The 22652-nt window shown below is 32.9% G+C and overlaps 3 protein-coding genes across 4 annotated transcripts; all 3 read left to right on the top strand.

Annotated features, from left to right (window-relative positions):
- Nucleotides 1-4831: 4831 nt before the first annotated feature.
- LOC100810663 (peroxidase 72) lies at nucleotides 4832-6898 on the top strand. Its single transcript, XM_003547911.4, has 4 exons — nucleotides 4832-5148; nucleotides 5377-5568; nucleotides 5811-5976; nucleotides 6253-6898. Exons 1-4 carry the CDS (start codon nucleotides 4924-4926, stop codon nucleotides 6663-6665), a joined length of 996 nt encoding a protein of 331 aa, XP_003547959.1. The 5' UTR covers nucleotides 4832-4923; the 3' UTR covers nucleotides 6666-6898.
- Nucleotides 6899-7466: 568 nt separating this feature from the next.
- Nucleotides 7467-7991, top strand: LOC100784123 (50S ribosomal protein L7/L12). Its single transcript, XM_026126001.2, has one exon. It carries the CDS (start codon nucleotides 7487-7489, stop codon nucleotides 7850-7852), a length of 366 nt encoding a protein of 121 aa, XP_025981786.2. The 5' UTR covers nucleotides 7467-7486; the 3' UTR covers nucleotides 7853-7991.
- Nucleotides 7992-8716: 725 nt separating this feature from the next.
- LOC100783589 (50S ribosomal protein L7/L12) lies at nucleotides 8717-11563 on the top strand. Of its 2 annotated transcripts, none has more exons than XM_041010491.1 (2): nucleotides 8717-9540; nucleotides 11263-11563. In XM_041010491.1, the coding sequence occupies exon 1, from the start codon at nucleotides 8952-8954 to the stop codon at nucleotides 9534-9536; it is 585 nt and encodes a 194-aa protein (XP_040866425.1). In that variant the 5' UTR covers nucleotides 8717-8951; the 3' UTR covers nucleotides 9537-9540; nucleotides 11263-11563. The 2 variants fall into 2 exon arrangements, with proteins under 2 accessions (XP_040866425.1, XP_003548867.1); XM_003548819.4 differs by having other exon boundaries at nucleotides 8718-9540; nucleotides 11257-11563.
- The last annotated feature ends 11089 nt before the right edge of the window (nucleotides 11564-22652 follow it).

Below are 22652 nucleotides of genomic sequence, written 5' to 3'. Positions count from 1 at the left end.
CCTCAACAACAAACAATTTTGTGTTTGAATTCTAATTATTTGATAGGTTAATTTTGTGCTATTTAAGTTTTTGATTGTATGATTTCAAGGTTGCTTAAAATTGTTGAAGTAGTTTTTTATTTTTTATTTTTACTCCATGAATTATTTTGTCGTTGTGTTCAAATTTGTGTAAATTGATTGGGTCTAATTGTGGTAATTCAAGGCATGGGGCAATGTTAATAAGATCTTGTTGTAGGGAGGGTGCTTTTTTTGTTATGTTTTTTCATTGTGTTCAATTTTATTTATATTAACATTTGTCTTTCTTTCTCTGATTTAGTTTTTTTTTCATTGCTATGCAATATTGCTATGCAATGTTATCAATGTAGTCAACATGGTACTACATGGTATTATTAATTATTATTTTCTTGGGCTATATTTTGATTTTACTTTGAATTGGGAGACATCTATCTTATTAAAAAAAGAGTTTTATTATAATAAATATAATTAAAGTTTTTCATATTATTATTAGATGATTCAATTTGATAAATATTTAAAACTTTTGATAAAAATATCACATTAATATTTTATTTCCAAAAACCTTATATAAATATGTTTACAAATATTTATGACATTAAATAATTTTTAATCATTTCTAAGAATTATGATTCCAAAGATTTATAGTTCTCAGAAATTATGATTCCAAGATTTCCAAAAATTATAATTTTCAGATTAAAAAAAAAAAGTCATTGTATCAAACACACATGAATTAAGTTGTGTTGATAATTTTCTATCTTACCAAAAAGTTGGACTAAGTTGGTTAGCTTGCTAATAATTCATGTCATAATTTTAGATTGATTTGATTTGACAACTCTAGCAAGTTATTATATGACAAAAGACAATGGGCAATAGCTATGACTGGATTGGAGCTAACACAGTTTATAATCCAAGTCTACTATTATACATTTACGGGTAAATATCCATTTTAAATTTTAAAAAATTGATGTCTAAAAAATAAAAATTTCAAAATTTATTTTAAAATATATTAAAAGTGCGATGAATTAGTTTTATAGATGAATTATTATCAAATTAATTCTTAAATATTATAATTTGATAATAAAATAATCTAATAAATTTAACAATATAATTAAACTGTCGCATTTTTATATATTTAAAAACTAAATTTAAATTTTATATCTTTTAAAAATTAATTTATTTTCATCTCACATTTACATAACAAAAAATATGAATATTTATCACACTATTATCTTCTATGGTCATACCATATACTATATGATAGGCAAAATATAATTATAAATTTGTCCATATAAGGCTATATTATCTTCCATGGTCATACCATCTACTATATAATAGGAAAAATTTAATTATGGTAAGTAAAGCTATCCATATAATGCTAAACCAAAAGAAGACAACCCCAGTCGAAGATTAGACTTATTCTGGAAAAATAGTTGGTATCCAACCATACCTATTCCGTTCCGCACATTGCATCACAAAATTATCTAATATTCCCTTAATAATTTTGTTTAGTTTCTCGTACACCCTAACACAAACAGATAATAATTGAACTATTAATTGTTATTAAGGTTTTGAAGTCAAAAGGCATTCCCATATTTAATTTGATTAGGTTGAGCTGGACAGCTGCGAAATAGTATATCCTTTTGGGATTGTGGGGTTTACCATGTCAAAAGGTGATTATGTCTGTATATAACCGCGTAAACATTGGTTGTACAAACGAATGGGAAAATCAACCGAAGGAACTATATAAAAATACTTATGTAAGATTCATTGTTAATCCAACCACCGAATAATTTATAAGGACAATCTAGTTTGCAAATTTTTTCTCTACTACTATTATTATTATTATAATTATTATTATTATTACATAATGATAATAAGATTTGAACTTTAATGTTGGATAATTAACGGTTCCACAAATAAAATTACACACATTCACAAAGGATCATGAGAAAATAATAACAAATATCACGATTTAACATGATTCGATATTTCTTGTATAGAGTATATCACTATATACAAACTCGGTATCTAACTCAATTATTAAAATAAATGATAACGTTCTCACACAAAAAAAATTTTCTCTCGATAAATTAAGTGACTTTATTTTACCATCTTTCTTCTCACACACTTTCTCTTCATGTGTATCTTCTCTACTAATTTTCTTCTCTCTATTTATAGTAAAGATTGTCAACAACTATAATAAATAAGTTCTTTTGTAAGTTGAAACAAAAATAACTTTTAATGCATCCATTCAAATAAGTTTTATCTATTAAAATGTAATATTTCACTTTACATTTAAATCATCTAAACCTTAATGATAAAATTCAATTTCCACTATACATTAAATGCATTTTTTTTTTTACTTAAAACTCTAAATTTAAGACTTTCTATAAATTTTCTAAACTCTTCCCTACTTGGTTAATTTTAATGGGCTATTTTTAATTTTTTTTATTATGTCTCTGCTTTATTTTTGTTTTTAAAAAATTATAACAAAAATGAACTTATTTTTTAGATATACTAACAACACATTTTTTAAAGATATTCTTTTAAGAATTTAAAGGTTACGCATCACTATAAAAAGCTTATAAACTAATTTACTTTTAAAATAATTAGTGTAAAAGTTGATAAATATGTGAAATCATTTTACATGCACTATCAATGTATAATGATAATGTAAAATCATTTTACACTATCAATATATAAATTATCTTCTCTTACATGCACTATTTATTATTTTTGCTAAAATTGATTAAAAATTACATAATTTTGTGAGATTCCCTTCTTCACCCGTTAACCACACCCAACTTGGGGTTGAATTGATAGGTCTGGGTTTTAAAATTAGACATGATGTATTTGAGGATGCACATGGGTTATGCTTTGTGTTGCCTTCACCCAATTTAGAGTCCTATTTTCTTTTAAACAATTACGTGTCAATAATATTTTTTAATTTAATAAATAATATTTTGTATAACACGATATTATATTTATAATGATAATATTTATTTTAAAATATATCTTAATTTAAGTTATATATTTTAATGCTATAATTAAACTATACATAATGTTAAAATTAATATATATTACATTAGAAAGTTAGGTTGATCCAGCCTTGTCCCATGTATTTTAGGTCTAGGTTAAATAAATCTTCCGATCAGAATTTATGGTCGATCAGATAAGAATGAAGCAAAACCATCGTGCTCACTCTACATCTTATTTAGTAACCTCTTTTTATAATTTTTCTACAAATTTTAGTCTCGCTACTTTTTGTTTTTATTTTAATTTGAATATGCCTTGTGTACCCTTCTCACATTGCAGAATCATTATGCAAGAACAATAACTCTGATAAGAACGAAAACTCAAAATAAATTGTATAACAAAGTCAACTGAGCAGGTGAGTCAACTTTAACTTTTGTAGCCTCCCTTTAATAAGACGCAAATTATAACCTGCAGATTGACCGAGTGGCCTTTGATGTTGTCGTATTTAATTATCTGGAAGCATTACAGGACTCAGCTATGTGTTCGTGAAGCATCAAAACTTTAATTGAGTTGTTGATTAAGAAGCAATTAGTCTTTGACCTTAAAAATGACTAATTTTTATTGAAAAATCTGATTAATTATTTTTAATGAAATCTCTGGTTTCAATATTTTTTTTTCAACGAAACTTATACCTGAGCCCTTATTAAAAAAACCAAGTCTAATACAAGTCAAAACCAGCTAGTATCTTCTAATAAATAAAAAAATCTAAAAACTGTAATTAGGTTTCATCTTAAACTGTTAGTTGTCTAATGTAAAGCAAAAGGCTATATGAAATATATAACAAAGCAAAGAATTGTTACGGGTCTTGAAATAAGATACCAACAGTTAGGTATACTCGAAACATGACTTTAACTGCAAGAATACGATAACATTTCCGAAGGAACAGGGTCCAATACTTCGGCCATTTCTATGTCAAGCATGTATGCTTTATGCTATAATTCTGTTAGCTTAGATATTAAGCTTCAAACTATTTGCTTACACAACTAAAGGTTCAAGTGATTTTTTTTTTATATGAGGTTCGAGTGATTATTAAGCATGCCAACAACAACTTGGAAAAATTCTCATGTGCTTCTTACAATTCTACATTAATTCAACAAAAACGTGATATGTAGCAGCACATAATGATGCTTTCGCGCCTTCTCCTTATTACTAAGTTTCCAAACCCCTTACATTTTTTTATTTATTTTTTAAGTATGAAACCTCTTACATATTTGGAGATGCCCCTAAACTATCATTTTCAAAGGGTCTAATTCTATTCTAATAATTGAGAAATTATTAGATGATTCAGGATTATCATAATTTCAATTGATTTTCATATAACTACGTAAGTGAATGTTATTATTATTTTTTAAATTGAAAATTTTAATTATATATATGTTGCATAAAAATTGATTGGAATTATAAATATTACAAGTGATTTTAGATCATATAAAATAACTTGTCAGATTACATAAATGCATACCCTCCTATCAAAAGGATATAACTCAATTGGTTGAAGTTATACATTTTGTTACTTATCTTCTATTTCTGATTTCTACACGTACAAATTACAAAATACTCTCATGTTTAAGTTATAATATAAATTTTGACAATATTTGAATCGTTCATACCAGTTAAATTTATTTTATAAGAAAGCTACTAACTCCTTCCCTTCCTTCCTTATGAATGAGGATTTGAAAATTGGTTAGCTACCAACTCCAACTTTTATCGTTCCTTCCTCCCAGCTCTTTTTTGTAATGCAATTATTTTCTGCCCTGTTCCTCTATAAATACCATTCCTCATCACAGCACTCATGCAACCGAGTTCGAGAACTTCTGTTTAAACACTCTTCTATATTCCTAGTACTTTGAACTGATATTGAAATAAACAACAATGGCCAATTCCATGAGCTTTTTCCTGCTTCTTTCTTTACTAGCTTTTGCTCCCTTGTGCCTCTGTCACTATAACCAAGAGGGTTACCTCTACCCTCAGTTTTATGACTATTCATGCCCACAAGTTCAGCATATTGTCAAGTCTGTCCTTGCCAAGTATGTTGCAGAGCAACCTCGATTGGCGGCTTCAATTCTCAGGCTTCATTTCCATGATTGTTTTGTCAAGGTCTCTCCCCATGACTTACTCATTTATTGCACAAAAACATCACATTATTAGCATTATAGTATCATAAATAATTATATGATGTTAGTACTTAGTCTTAATGGTAAACATAGTTATATTATGCAATGTGATGTTAGTACTTAGTATTAGTCTTATTGGTAAACATATATAGTTATGTTATATCCGGTTGCTTTTTCAAATGCATAATTCCAAGTTGATGTTGCAATGCAGGGTTGTGATGCTTCATTGTTGTTAGATAGCAGTGTAAACATCATCAGTGAGAAGGGATCAAATCCCAACCGTAATTCAGCTAGAGGATTTGAAGTCGTTGATGCAATTAAAGCCGAATTAGAGAGAAAATGCCCTTCTACTGTGTCTTGTGCTGACATCTTGACTCTAGCTGCAAGAGATTCAGTTGTTCTTGTAAGTGTCTCCTTTTGCTTTATACTTCAGGACTCTCCTTTATGGTGGATTTGATAACTTTGGTTTGAAAAAATGTTTATCTTTACACTTTGATTTTTAATTACAAAAATACCACTTTGTTTTCATGTTATTTTCTATAAAAATAAAAATAGAAAATAAGAATAAAAACTATTTTCTCAAATTAAACCATCTCTTAACCTTTCACTATCAAGCCTGATTCACTTTCCCTTTTTTGTATACAGACTGGTGGACCAAGCTGGGAAGTACCCTTAGGCAGAAGGGACTCACTAGGTGCAAGCATAAGTGGCTCCAACAACAACATCCCAGCCCCAAACAACACATTCCAGACCATTCTAACTAAATTCAACCTTCAGGGGCTTGATCTTGTTGATCTAGTTGCTCTATCAGGTATACACTCTAAACTTTTCTGTTTCTAGACTTTTGTGTTCAGGTTGAGTTATGGTTAAAAAAATTTATTGGTATGATCATCTAATCATATCATTGCAATGATGTGGTGTGATTCATGTAGTCGATCTTACTCAGAAAGATAAGGCTTTGTTGTTATTGCTTTGTTGTATAATCATCCAATCATATATTGATATTATCACCATGTTGCCATGCACCAACTTGAATCAAAGTTAACTCAATTTCATATTCTAAAAAAATTTTGTGCAATTGCTCTAGGGGGACACACTATAGGAAATGCCAGGTGCACCACCTTCAAGCAAAGACTCTATAACCAAAGTGGCAATGGCGAGCCAGATTCTACTCTTGACCAATACTATGCTGCTACATTGCGTAATAGGTGTCCAAGCTCTGGGGGTGACCAGAATCTGTTCTTCCTAGACTATGCCACCCCATACAAATTTGACAACAGCTACTTCACGAACCTTTTGGCTTACAAGGGTCTCTTGAGTTCTGATCAAGTCCTCTTCACAATGAACCAAGAATCAGCTGAACTAGTGAAGTTGTATGCTGAAAGAAACGACATTTTCTTTGAGCAATTCGCGAAGTCCATGATCAAGATGGGAAACATATCTCCTTTGACGAATTCAAAGGGAGAGATCAGAGAGAATTGCAGGAGGATTAACGCTTGAAGAAGCAATAATCATTGCCATATTAATATTTTATACACCAAGTCATGTGACCACATTTTATTTTTGTTTCTTTTGTTTGTGCCCCAAATAATAAAAGGCTGAGTTCATCATAAAGCCATTGCCACTTGCCAGTTTGTCCAGTGGAAGCATTTAGGCTTTAGATAACACTTTTGTCTGTGTCATGAAATTTGTGTATTCCCATTTATTTATAAAGAAATGATTATTTGTTTGTACTCTTCTGTTTGAGAAGCCAAATCAAACTACTACGTTATAATCAGACCAACCTGTGTTACTTTTTTTGTATTGAAAAATAGGTTAAATGGATTTTTAGTTGAATGTAATTTCATTATATTTTTAATTAAGGCTTTTTAGATTAAAAGCATATAACTTCGTTTGGGTGATTTTTAGGGTCAAATTTAAAAATAAAAAATAGCAACCATTTTTTAGTTTTATAAGATTAAAAAAATTTAAAATTAAGTTTTTTTTCTCTGATTTTTAGTTTCATTATAAATTTATTGTGAAAGTTTCTTATCCTACTAAAAATTAGTTTAAGGGTGTAGGTGTTGATGGAGGTGGTGTTGGTGATGTCAGTCCTAGTGGAGGCAACAATAATGTCAATATCGATAACGGTAATTGATAATGTTGGTGGCAACATGGTTCAAATGGTGGAGGTGTTAAGAATGATGATGGTAGTGATTGTAATGTCGATGACAGTGATAATAGTGGTGGTGGTGATGATATTGATGACGGCAATTTTAATGGTGGTGGTAATGATAGGGATAGTGTTAATTACAATGATGGGGCTGACGCTGCTGAAAGTGATGGACATGGTGGAGGTGATGCGCGAGAAGTGCGGCGTCAACGAGCTTCCGATCGCGATGGTCATGGTGCCCGGAATGGGCGTGCCGAGGGGTGTTCCGAAGGGTGGCGGCGGAGGCACTGTCGGGGTAGCAGAGGTGAAGGCGGCGGAGAAGACGGCGTTCGATGTGAAGCTCGAGGGTTTTGATGTGGCGGCGAAGATCAAGGTGATCAAGGAGGTGAGGATGTTTACGAGCTTGGGGTTGAAGGAGGCCAAGGATTTGGTGGAGAAGGTCCCTGCGGTGTTGAAGAAAGGGGTCACAAAAGAAGAGGTTGAAAGTATCATTGCCAAGATGAAGGAGGTTGGTGCTAAGGTTTCCATGGAGTAATAAGGTACGGAATTGTTGTTCTTGTAAGATGATGTGTTTTTATGTTTAATAATTTGCTCAAGGTTTTAAATATCGGTCGTTGTCTTGTTGTGGATTCATTGCAATTTGTAATACCCTCGTGAATAGTTAAAAAAACCTTGATGTTGCAGCCCAGATCATGGTCGCAGACCTTTTTTAAAACCTCCAATGGTTTCAAATTGTTGTCCGCAACTACAGTTTTGGACGTTCTCACATCATTATGGAGGCCACATTTTCCTGTAATTATGTGATTTTGGTCATGGCTGCTCGTACTGGATGTTAGTTAGTTGTGGTAGTTGAGATTAGTTAGTTTGTTAGTTGTTAGTTACTAGTTCAATAAGCTCTAGATAGAGCATGTATCACAGTATTAATATCACATCCATTTGTATCATTTTCATTTCAATCAATACAATGAGTTGGGGTCACACATATGTTCTATTAAGATTCTGATAGTCACAACTGCTCATGTAGCTTAAAACATTTTAATGTTTGATCTAAAGGAAAAGGGATTCCAAAACATAATAAGAAATTAGACTGGCATTATGCAAGTCTCAAACTCATAACTTTTGAGTTATTAATAGGACGTTTTAATCATCTTACTTAATAGACCAATTATGTTAAAAATAAAGTTGGTATATATAACAATAAAATTTATAATATATATTAATACATATATAAGTTTACATAATAAATTTTACAATAAATTTTATAAAACATATGAATTGTTAGTCAGTAAGCCTGTTAGTTATATAGAATCTATATGAGACTTAGGGATCCATATGGGACTATATGTAAGTAAGGGTATTTTGATTTTTTTTCTCTCACTACTACTTGGTGTATCGGAAAAATGCTGGGTGCAGAAAGAAAATCTCATTTCACCGTGAAGGGAGGGGCAAAACTGTAAAACACACCGGCGTCGTCTTCGTGTAGTAGGGTTTATGCCTTAGACCCAGAGCGTGACATCACTCTCATCACATTCACTGACATCGTTACGCTCTAACCGGTTATTCAACTCCGCATCCAATTCAATGCGATGCTGAGAAAGAAAACTCACCACTAGCTTCGTCAACAACCACCAACAATGAGGTATTATTCCCAATTCAAACACTTATCCCATTTCCTCAAAACCCTAACCCGACCCCAAAACCCTACCTTTGTTTCCCCGCGGATCTCACAGAACCCTCGACCTCTTCCGTTCCACGCGCGCGAGTGCAGCAGCAGCAGCGCGTCGCAGTCGCAGGGTTCGGAGAAGGTGGCGGCGATCGTGGACGAGTTGATGGGGCTGACGCTGCTGGAAGTGATGGATCTGGTGGAGGTGATGCGCGAGAAGCGCGGCGTCAACGAGCTTCCGATCGCGATGCTCATGGTGCCCGGAATGGGCGTGCCGAGGGGTGTTCCGAATGGTGGCGGCGGAGGCGCTGCCGGGGTAGCGGAGGTGAAGGCGGTGGAGAAGACGGTGTTCGATGTGAAGCTCGAGGGTTTCGATGCGGCGACGAAGATCAAGGTGATCAAGGAGGTGAGGACGTTTACGAGCTTGGGGTTGAAGGAGGCCAAGGATTTGGTGGAAAAGGTCCCTGCGATGTTGAAGAAAGGGGTCACAAAAGAAGAGGCTGAGAGTATCATTGCCAAGATGAAGGAGGTTGGCGCTAAGGTTTCCATGGAGTAATAAGGTACGGAATTGTTGTTCTTGTAAGATGATGTGTTTTATGTTTAATATGTTGCTCAAGGTTTTAAATATCGGTCGTTGTCTTGTTGCGGATTCATCGCAATTGTTAATACTGTGGAGTAATGCGGCCGGTACCATTTGTTGATATAGTGGACAAATGCGACCAAATCGCTGTCGTGAATAGTTAAAAAAACCTTGATGTTGCAGCCCAAATCATGGTTTCAGACCTTTTTAAAACCTCCAATGGTTTAGAATTGCTGTCCGCAACTGCTGTTTTGGACGTTCTCAGTTCTCACATCATTATGGAGGCCACATTTTCCTATAATTGTGTGATTTTGGTCATGGCTGCTCGTACTGGATGTTAGTTAGTTGTGGTAGTTGAGATTAGTTAGTTTGTTGGTTGTTAGTTACTAGTTCAATAAGCTCTAGATGGAGCATGTATCACCGAATCAGTATCACATTCATTTGTATCATTTTCATTTCAATCAATACAATGAGTTGGGGTCACACATATGTCCTATTAAGATTCTGATAGTCACAACTGCTCATGCAGCTTAAAACATTTTAATGTTTGATCTAAAGGAAATGCGATTCCAAAACATAATAAGAAATTAGACTGTCTTTGGCTTGTGAAATTATAATAGACTAATACATGAGTGTATGTGTGCGTCTTATGATGTAGAGAACATGTTGTTTGTGCAAACTGGGTTATCTGCCTGGCCGTTTGTCACCTACCATTGCTAGCTTAAGTGGAATATCTGTGTTTAATTGAATAGTCAGACCATGAGAAGGGAGATCTTACTTGAGCTGTATAAGTTAACCAGCATCCATTGATTGAAGTTTAGGCTACTCATGTTCTATTATTTACCGGCATCCATTGGCTGAAGTGTAGGATTCTCATTTTGCTTCTGATGGTGTGTTTGTTTCAAGCCCTGTAACATTATTCCTTGAAATGTGTTCTTGAGAATATGACATTCCTGTGTTTGTTATTAGCTTTAGTGTTTTTTTTTTGGAGGGATTATTGTTTCTCATGAAAGTGTCATTCTCTTGATTTACTTTATTTTCATTCACATGGTGAGGGGTGGGTGGGAATGTTACTTTACCATGGGAATTTGGGAAGTTATCATATAAACCAACCAATAACATCTAGTAACCTCCATTCCTACTCTCGCATTTATCATTTGAATTCCCATTAATATTAAATTCTATCCAAACATGTTTTATAATTACATATGCTGAAACAAATGCCACCTGAATAGAAATAAATAATAATTTGAAAGTAAAATAGCAAGCTGTTGTCCATTTTCTGGCTGAGATTTGATGTAGTGAGTTATACTTGTAACCCTTTGTAGTGGAGGAAAGGAAAAGATATTGTGCGAACAGCGGTTCTAACAACGTTTGAAGCTCTTAATGACAGCACCATTTCTAATGTTAAATGGATTCTTGTTAATGGTGTGGATTTACTTTAAAGCCGAAGTGTTGGATGCTTGGACTTCCATGAAATTATTATGACAATTATTATTATTGCCTAGCAAATTAGCAATGAATTCTATATGGAAGACTGCTGCAGCATAAAGTGAGATGTGAAGTTGGATCCATATGCATGTCCTGATAATTGTGAATAGTGTTATACTATGTATATTTTAATGTGAATGCTACCATTAGAGATTTTTTAAAATCTCATTTTCTAATTAGTATTCTAATATTTGGACTTGCCTAGGAAAAGACAGGATGACAAACAAAACATGGCGTAGAGTTTTTTCTTCTTTGATCAAGTGTAGCAGCTTATTCCTCACACTCAAGTTATCTGCAGGTGATGGAAGTCAAGGAATGCCTTGTCATAATGCAAAGTTGTTATCCTTTCTTGTATTTGAAAACTTTGCTGAGCACACTTGCTCCTACCTCACTTCATTTTTTATTGTTATTTCTCCCTTACATAAGGATCTTTTTGCCTTGGAATTTTCTTGATCATTTCTTAACCAATGTTGTAGAATTGGTTTTTAACAGTGGAATCATTTTTGAACTAACATACATACACATGCTACTAGCTGGTAAAGTTATAGATCCAATTGGTTGTCCACTTAACCACTATGACCACACATTCATGTGCCATGGACAACTAGAATTGAAGTTACGCCCTAAATACAGTCTCCTCACTTTACCTTCTCTTGGATGTGTACAGTTTGTGGTATTGACTTTATTTTCTTACTCTGGTTTATCTCCTTTTATGAGGTTTTGATATATCCCTTCCAACAGTTTCCTCGTGTGCAAATGTGCACACATGCTGTGGATCACAAGATAACGAGAATTTTTCTATGTGCATACTCCACTTCATTTCTGTTTAAGGAGACGTAGAAATTTGTTAGAAAAGGATAACGAAACACGTTGTTAGTCAATAATGTCACACTTGCATCCCAAGAGCTCGAGGTCCTTGTGCTACAAACATGAAAAATTCTTTTAGCTTTGATGGTAAATAATATATATATATATATATATATATATATATATATATATATATATATATATATATATATATATATATAAATTCAATTGGTTGTGAAAGGTGAATGAATTGTTATAAATCATTTAATATCTATCTTCGATTCTTATAGATAAAAAAAAAGGTTATATTTTGATAAAATATATCAACATTTAATACAAGCATTTATTTTGCAAATTATTAAGGTGAGACTTTAATTTTAATTGAAAAAATTGCCAAAATTAAAATATCAACAGATAAGTCAAGATAAGTCAATAAAGGCTTCTAGATGAATTTGACATAATTTATGGAGTACTAGTGTATAAAAATCTCCAATGCTATACGATTTAGGGAATAAATAGGCATTTTGGTCCCTGACTTTTGATCTTTTCTGCAAACTAGTCTCTATCTTTTTGAAATGTTAAAAATAGTCTATTTTTACATAAGTTTTATAAAATAGTCTTTGCCATTATATTTGAAAGTAACCCCATTAGTGAGGTGTATTATTGGCAATTTTAGTGCTACATAGACTATCTAACATGGCAAATTGTCCCAGATTGTGACGCGCAGACTAGATTTTGATGCAAAATTTAAAAAGTTGTCAAATATTTTCTTCTTCACTTGCTTCTTCTTCCTCAAATTAGGGTTTCTAAAACTTCTCTCATCTCAATTCCAACATGGTGGAGTCTTAAGTGTGTGTGTTTCTCCCTGGTCTTATTTGTCCCCCTCACTCCAGGTTCACATATTGTACGTTATCATTTTCATTTGCAGTCGTTTACGTTGTCATTTTTGTTTTCGTGTTCATTGCCTTATTGCGCGAAGGGTTTTGTTTCGTGGTTGTTGTGCGTTTTCGCATTTTTGTTTTTCGTTTTGATCTTTATTTTGGTGAACCAGTTCGTCATTTTGCTCTTCATTCATATAAATCGTTGTGATGTGTTGATTAAGGTTTGATGAAGAACGATTTATATTCTCTTGTATTTTTGGGCTTTTATATGTTGAAGGATTTTGATATAACATGGATTCATTGTTACTCTGTTTTATGGTCCTTTATTATTTTGATTTATGATGCTCTGTTTTTATACATGACATTGCATTTTGTTGTGTGATGTGCCTATGTTTGAGTTAGGTTTTTTATTTCTTAATATATGACATTGTTTGTGGTTTCTGATTGTGTAGAACAGATGTCAAGATAACTTTAATATTGCACCATGGATGAAGATTCACTCCACGTGAGTGATGGAAAGGTTGAATATATAGGCTGAGAATTTGACGTTTGGGAGGATATATCTGCATATTACATGAACACATTTATCCTATGTGATCTGGTGCAAGCATGTAAGAAGTATGGCAGGATAGGAGATTGTTTTTGGTTGATTGATAAGGACTTAGATTTTAATCATGGGTTAAGGAGTTGTACAACAGATGGAGATATATTATACTTAGTGAAGGATGCTTTGGAAAATGAGAATGAGATAAACGTTTATTTTCATCATGAAGTAGATCCAATTCCAGAAGAAGTCCCACTGATGTTGGACTTGAAATGTCATCCAATTCCAGAAGCTAGTAATGAGGATGATTTAGATGATGTACCTGTTGTTGACCATGAGGAAGGTAAATTTTAATTGATCTCTACTTGGTCCAACATGGTTAGCATAATTTTGAATAATTTTGGAATTTAATGTTTATAATTGATTAATATAATTTATTTGTATTTAGTCACCATTGATGCAAATGTTGGTGGTGGAGAGAAAGGTATTAATGTGGATGTTGGTGGTGGTGAAGAGAAAGATGTTGGTAATCCTGATGATGAAGATGACAATGATGAGTGATATATTTTGTTCATGGTACATATTTTGTTTCTCCTGAGACTAACCAATTCATTTTTTTTTTATATATTACAAGTGTTATTCATGTTTGGCATTTGCATGTAGGTCCTTGCACCTATTGTTGATGTTCCACCAATAGCAAGGTATAAGCTAAACATGAGAAGACCTAAACAAAAGAACATTCCAGACACTTTAATAGTAGACGTGCCTGTTGTGGATGACCCACCATCAACATCCTTACTTTTCATGCCAACACCAAGGTTCACTAGAAGGAAGGCTGCTGATAAAGATCCAGTATAAAAATGAAGAAAAGTGAAGACCCATTTCTTGTTTTATTTTGTTATTAGGATGTGTAGTTGGATATGACTAATTTATATTCAGTAGGTACTAGTTTATGTTATGTACTTTGGTACTTTAAATTTGAAAGCTTGAACGATATAAACATTATGGTACTTATCTATGAAAGCTTGAGTTATCTATTTTGGTTTATGGTGTGAAAGCTTACCCTGCTGAAGGATTGCTTGCGCATCATATGCTTTGGTCTGTGAAATGAAATTATATTTTCCCTTCTGTCTGTTATTGTTATTGATGTGATTTCTGATATGCAAGTGAAGGAGCCATATCACATGCAACCATATATCACACCTTCAATAATAGTGTTTAGTATTTACAGAAAAATAAATATGATATGACTAGTTACTTCATGCAAAATCTGCATGATTGAAAACAGAATCAGAAATAATGATGTAAATTCTGAAGAGAAATTTTCCAATTTGGAATAAAAAATAATGTTAAATTCATTTTAATTACATCACAATTCACAACTAATCTAACATAGGAAATTATTTAAAAATGCTCTTATTGCTCACTCCCAATATGGTAGTCACTAGAAATAACATACTTAAACATAGGGTTTAGCTAGGCCTTCTCTCACTGTTAGATGTATCACTAAAATTCTCTAATTGAGATGCACAGAGCCAGAGGTACTTGTGCACTGGATACTAAATCAAAAGCCTGTAAAGTACTCATAATCATAGCAGTGGGAAAAGGTAGGTAGATGAGTAAGACATATCATATTTTTCATGAAGCCAAAGGACTAGGGAACAACAACAAGAAAAATGCTAATGAAGCCAAATTAACTCAAATTTCTACTAGTTGTCAATAAAAAATGCCAAGAAGCATGATAAGCAGAAAATATGGCAATTACTCTGTTGTACCACATCTGACAATAGTAGACACCAACAATTAACAGTTTAATAGAATATCACTGGTCTTAATCCTAACTTAATCTTTACATTTTTCTGTCAATGCATAGCAGGCCAATGAGACACACATAACTTATCAACACACACATAACACATAAGAGCAGAGGCAAGGAGGCAAGGTGAAGAGGTGGCAGAAAGCCAGAAGCAATAGAAGTTGTGCTTATAACACATAAATGAATATGTTTAGATAATGATAAATAAATAAAAATAAAATTATATTTAATTGAAGTGGGTTTAGGTGAATTGATTAAAATTCATTTTTCCCCTTTAATTAGCAAACATAAATGCAATCAACACAAGAAAAGTATAACCAATTATATGATACTTGATCAAGTTGAACATCATTCTATTGTTCTGCAAAGTAATTGACAGTAGATAGACCCAAATCAAATTTCAAATGAAAAACTTGAGGAACTGCAAAGTAACTAACAGTAGCAACAAAAACTTGAGGAACTTCATTCACAATATTTCTTCAACAAAACAACACTTATAATATTAGAAGATGCTACTACAAATTTTTCCTAAAATATATTGCCCCTAAAACTAACATTATAATTAAAACTAAAAAACATAACAACACAATGTTTGTTAAATTTCGCATTTTCTTTTGTAATGTTTCAATTTGTAGGTTCAAATCAGCCACTATCATTGATTCTCTTATGACAGAAGAAGGATTAGAAACTTGGTTTTCATCTTCAACCCATTGAAAAAATTGACAGTTATCTGGGTCTGTTTGGGATAATGCACAAGTATAGAATAACCTTCTTGGGTTCTTCCTTGTTCTTGTAGTTCGAATAACTGCACATCTTCCATGGTGGAATTGGCGAATGGTTCTACCAGAAAATGCAGAAGAACTGCCACTTGTAGACTTGGAGAAATCAAAGCCCACTAGGAAGAAGATGGAGTGAGGGGAGGAAAAAGATGGAGCGAGGGGGACAAATAAGACCAGGGAGAAACACACACACTTAAGACTCCACCATGTTGGAATTGAGAGGAGAGAAACTTTAGAAACCCTAATTTGAGGAAGAAGAAACAATTGAAGAAGATATATTTGACAACTTTTTAAATTTTGCATCAAAATCCAGTCTACGTGTCACAATCTGGGACAATTTTCCATGTTGGATAGTCTATGTGGCACTAAAATTGCCAACAATGTACCTCACTAACAACGTTACTTTCAAATTTAACGGCAAGGACTATTTTGCAAAACTTATGCAAAGATATAGACTATTTTTAACATTTCAAAAAGATAGGGATTCATTTGCAAAAGAGGTCAAAAGTCAGGGACCAAAATGCCTATTTACTCACGATTCAGGTCTAATTTGATATGGAATAGAATAACCTTCAAATCATTTGTGCTATCAAATTATCAAAACATGTAATCGTCGAGTATTTTGAGAATAATTTGTTCAACTGTGTCAACATATATGATGATATATAACATAGCATGCACAATAAAAATTGCCATTAACAAATTCAAACCGGTAGTACATCGGTATTTGAGTATTGATTGGCTTGGTTTGTAGATCATTGAAAGGTGCAAGTACATTGATTGAAGTGCAAAGATACAATTATTTAGGGTGCATATATTTAGAAACAATGCAGTTCAGAGAAATGATCCAAAACAAAATCAAATAGGCCAATCAGAAATTGGATATTAATCACCAAACAATCAAATGCTAAGAGCATTTAACCGAACAAATCAAAAGTTAGAAAAGAACTCAAGACACATCAGAACTATTCCCGTGTTCCATAGATTCAAAGCTAACCTCAGGAGTTACGAGAAAGAAGAGAGAAAAAGAGGTCATGGATTTAAATTCACTGCTAATAAAAAAACTAATAATTAATCATTAAGATTTGTCTATTAAAAAAATTAACCTCAGACAAATTATAAAGTTTCATCTTTAGGTCAAAACTTTAGATAGCCAAATAAACTCGTAATATCACTTTCACTATCCCCAGGGCATCAAACTTGATGCAAGGAAAATAAACTACAGACTGGATTTAATAAGAATAAAAAAGAGTTGGTAATCTCTTTGTTACACTTAATTCCTATTTGTAATCCATATTTTTTTAAAAGTTTGAGATCACTGATCACCAATAGGAAAATAGGGTATCTTGATCGTGTATAATCAAAATATAAAAACTAAAACATATTTTTTATTTAACAATTACTAAAACATGTTGAAAAAACAATGTTCACTAAACATATACCACTGCATATTTAAGGAAAATGTTGGAAGTATCTTGTTTGATACAAAAGTTTATAATAATTCAAAAACATCAGTCAACTAATTGAGAATAAAATGTTAGTAATATCTAACATTATTTTTTAATAAACCATATTACTCAAGGGACTAGTAGTTTATATTAAATTAAACTTAATAAACTACACTTGGTTGTATATTAATTTATTTTTTGCTCAATCTATAATATTATTTTATTGAGAATGCTAACTAGTGCCCTAGTCCTAAATCCCAAGGGCATTCTTTAATGAACTTAAAAGTACAAAGCTTTTTATCGAGAGGTGAAAAATTATGTTAACCATAATTTTTTTATGTTATCCTATCATTTTCACATTAAATACTTTCTCATTTTAATTTCTTAAACAATTTCCTAAAGTCACATTAGTAAAACCCTTATTTTAATTGGGTAAATATTATGTGTTTAATGTAAAAAATTTAAGTATACTGGTCTAAACCATTAGCAACACATTTAGGCCAAACAATGGAAGCAGAGAAGAAAAATCATTTTCAAAGGTACCTACCTCCAGCCATTGCTATCAACCTTTCTTCAGCCATCACAGTTTTAGCTTTCCAGACCCTTACTCGCTCAAACTCGATGGTGTGTTTTATCTGAAGAAAAGGTAAGTTTGGTGATTAAAACTGAGAGCATCTGATTCTATTTATAGAGCTCTATCCATCACAAAGCTCAACAGAACGTGGGTATTATTTTTTAAGATCATGGGTTGTTGTTGAATGTTGCACAAATGGGTTGAATGAGGACAGAAAATAGACTATGTACAAAAACTCACTTCTCATAAAAATCGCAACAAAAAACAATTCGGGAAAATAGGAACTGAAAAACTGAAAATTCCAACATTCTCCCACTTGATCCATTTAACCCAACATAACAAGAAACAAAATATATGAGTCATGGCGATAAGTCCTCTAATAACGAGTATTATATTCCATGTCCCACAACATATCAAGTATATAAATGTCAGCTTTCAACTTTATCAATAAACCATATATTTATTCCAGATCTAAACTTAATGATATTTGTCAAAATAAATAAATGAATATGTGCACAAAACCATATGAGAAAATATCAAACTAAATAAGAGTTTCAAAAACAACAATTTTACTACAATGAAATCACTTCATGGAACCAAGTCTCATTCGTACTACATGATCTTTAAAATTCTTTGGTGGCAGGCCTTTAATCAAATGGTCAACAATCATCAACTCAGTCCTAATGTGTTCAAAGACCACTTTCTTTTCTTTAACACATTCTTTTATGGCTAAGTACTTGATGTCGATATGCTTACTTTTACTTCCACTTTTGATGTTCTTAGCCACGAATATCGTAGCAAAGTTGTCACAGACTCACAGTACAACTTCAATGGCCTAGAAATAAAGTCCATAACTCTAAGTCCAAACACGAAACTCTTCAACCATACACCATGTAAGGTAGCCTCAAAACAGGAAATGAACTCAGCTTCCAATCAAGGTTTGCTTGGATTTTCTCCAAGATATAGCTCCACTAGCTAGCATAAAAATACAACTAGATGTTGATTTTCATGAATCAACGCAACCAACATAGTCTGAATCTGAGTAGCCAACCACCTCTAGACAATCATTTTGTTTATACATGAGCATGTAATCCATTATTCCTTGAAGATATCTCATCACTTTCTTTGCAACTTTCCAACGGTTAATATTTGGATTACTCTGATATCTTCCCAAAACTCCAACAACATATGTAATGTCAGGTCTGGTGCAAACTTGAGCATACATAAGGCTTCCAACAATTGAAGCATATGGAATATTCTTCATGTGTTCTCACTCTAAATCATTTTTCGGGCACTGACTCAAATCAAGTTTGTTATCCTTTACAATGGGAGCTACACTTAGTGAACAATCTTTCATGTTAAATCTCTCTAAAACTTTGTTAATATAGGTCTCTTGAGACAAACCTAAAAATTCCTTGAGACCTTTTCCTATGGATCTTAATGTCAATGACATAATATGCCTCTCTCATATCCTTCATATCATAGTTCTTCGAGAGAAATTGTTTCACCTCATATAACAAATTCTTATCATTAGTTGCAATCAAAATATCATCCACGCATAACACAAGAAAACAAATCTTACTCCCATTGACTTTCTGGTATATGCATTGATCCATGATGTTCTCTTCAAAACCAAATGAAGTGATGACCTCATGAAATTTTAGATACCATTGGTGGAAGGCTTGTTTCAATCCATAAATGGATTTATTAAGCTTGTAGACTGAGTGCTCACTATTACCAGAGGAGAATCCTTTAGGTTGTTTCATGTAAACCTCTTCCTCTAGATGACCATTAAGAAATATTGTTTTCACATCCATCTGATGTAACTCAAAGTCAAAATGAGCTAATAATGTCATAATTACTCGAAAAGAATCTTTCTTAGATATAAGAGAAAATGTCTTTGTATAGTCGAATTCTTCTTTTTGAGTGAACCCTTTGGCAACAAGTCTTGCCTTATGTCTCTCAATATTGCCTTGTGAGTCTTTCTTTGTTTTAAAGACCCATCTACATCCAATGGCTTTTACACCATTAGGCGACTCGATGAGATCCCAAACTTGGTTAGATGCCATAGAATCCATTTCATCTTTCATAGCATTGTACCATAAGTTTGATTCCTTTGAACTCATAGCCTGTGTAAATGATTTAGGATCATTCGTGGCTCCAATGTTGTAGTCTGACTTTCTAGTAGATCTTCTTAATGTTGCTTCATGATCTTCTTGAGGAACTTGTTGTTCCTCATCAACAACTTGATCTATAGGATCATTTTCAACAGTTTGTGGAATTTGAATCATTGGTTGTCTAACACCCGTTTATACTTGAGGGGTGTGAATGAAAATCAATATATCATTTGAATCAGAGGGTTGACCTTCATAGTGATCATTTTTAGAAGTAATGTCCTGAAATTGGTCACTCCCACTGATCAAGTTATTCTCAAGAAATTTTGCATTTCTGAATTCCACAATCCTAGTGCTATGTGATGGATAATAAAATCTATACCCTTTGGACCTTTCTGCATATCCAATAAAATACCCACTGATGGTCCTTGGGTCTAGTTTCTTTTCTTGTGGGTTTTAAATTCTCACTTCAGACGGGCATCCCCAAACACGTATATGTCACAAACCCAGTTTTCAACATTTGAATAACTCAAAAGTCGTATTTGAGACAGCCTTGGTTGGTACTCGATTTAATATATACACAGTCATCTTTAGTGCTTCAATCCATAAGAATTGACGGAGTTATTTTATTACTCCTCATACTCCTCACCGTGTCCATTAAAATTCGGTTTTTTCTTTCTGCCACACCATTTTGATCCGGAGACCCAGGCATAGTGTGTTGGGCAACAATCTTATGTTCTTGAAGGAACTTCGCAAATAAACCAGGTGCTTGTCCATTCTTCATGTATCTACCATGGTACTTTCTACCTCTATCAGATCACACGATCTTAATTTGCCTTCCACATTGTTTCTCCACTTCGGCCTTAAAAAGTTTAAAGGAATCTAAGGCTTCATCTTTAGAATGAAGTATGTAGAGATACATAGATCGTGAATAATTGTCTATAAAAGTGATAAAGTATTTTGGGCCACTTGAGTCCATGTCTGGACAAAAAATATCAGTGTGTATGATTTATAATAGGTTTAAGCTCCTTTTTGCATCCTTCTTATGTTGGATCGAGTGGCCTCAGAATAATTAAGAAGGGGGGGTTGAATTAATTATTCCTAAACCTTTACTAATTAAAACTTACTCTTTTAAGACTTTTACTAAATTGTTAAGAGAATGTGGAGTAGAAGAGAAACTTAACAGAAAGTAAAAATAGAAATTAAATGCACAGCGGAAAGTAAAAGAGTAGGGAAGAAGGAGACAAACACACAAGAGTTTTTATACTGGTTCGGCAACAACTCGTGCCTACATCCAGTCCCCAAGCGACCTGCGGTCCTTGAGATTTCTTTCAACCTTGTAAAAATCCTTTTACAAGCAAAGATCCACAAGGGATGTACCCTCCCTTGTTATCTTTGAAACCCTAGTGGATGTACCCTCCACTAGAACTGATCCACAAGAGATGTACCCTCTCTTGTTCTTAGTCAAACCCAAGTAGATGTACCCTCTACTTGTACCACAAAGGATGTACCCTCCAATGTGTTAAGATAAAGATCTCAGGCTGTTAAACCTTTGATACTTTGTGAATGGGGATACAAAAGAATTCTTAGGCGGTTAGTCCTTTGAAAACTTTTGTATTAGGGAATGGGAAGAATCAAAAGAATTCTCAGACTGTGTCATTTTGAATTCTTTGACAAGGGAGAAGGGAGACACAAAAGAATTCAGGCGGTTAGTCCTTCGTTCTTTTGGAAAAGGGAGAAGAGAGACATAAAAAGAATTCAGGCGGTTAGTCCTTGGCGAATTCTTTTTGGCAAAGGGAGAAGAGAATGAAAAGATGAATAGCACAAGTTTTCAAGGTTTGGAAAACCATAAAACTTTAGAAAGCTTTTGGTACAAAGAAGAAGAAGAAGATCAAAGAGATTCAAGGCTTGTAAAGGATTGTAATGAAATGATTGGAAAAGTATTCAAGATTGAATGAATGAATTAATTGAATTGAAAATGCAAAACAAAACCTTGCTTTTATAGATTCTTCATGTCTGGTCAAGAAGACCATTTAGAAGAGTTATAACTTTTTAGAAAAACTTAAAACCAATTTGAAAAAGTCAAAAAACCTTTTGAAGAGTTACATCTTTTGATTACCAAATTAGTGTAATCGATTACACAAGGCTTTTAAGTGAAAGGATGTGACTCTTTACATTTGAATTTGAATTTCAACGTTCAAAGGCACTGGTAATATATTACCAAAACATTGTAATCAATTACAGCTTTTTGAAAATAATTGGAACGTTGCAAATTCAATTTGAAAACTTTTTCAAAACAATTTTGCTACTGGTAATCGATTACCAGAGAGTAAAAACTCTTTGGTAAAGGGTTTTGTCAAAAACTCATGTGCTATTCAAAGTTTTGAAAAACTTTTTAATACTTATCTTGATTGAGTCTTCTCTTCATTCTTGAATCTTGAGTCTTGAATCTTGATCTTGATTCTTGAGATCTTGAACCTTGAATCTTGATTCTTGACTCTAGACGTTCTTCTTGAGTCTTGAATTCTTCTTGATTCTTATCTTGAACTCTTGAATTATTCTTGATTCACTTGAGTTGTTCTTTGGTAAATCTTTGAGCTTTTTGTCATCACCTTTGTCATCATCTTTTGTTATCATC

Source organism: Glycine max, chromosome 16 (genome assembly GCF_000004515.6).
Source record: "Glycine max cultivar Williams 82 chromosome 16, Glycine_max_v4.0, whole genome shotgun sequence".
In the NCBI taxonomy this organism is placed as follows: Eukaryota; Viridiplantae; Streptophyta; class Magnoliopsida; order Fabales; family Fabaceae; genus Glycine; species Glycine max.
The sequence above is the reverse complement of the archived record's forward strand: the minus strand, read 5'-3'. Positions and strand labels throughout refer to the sequence as shown.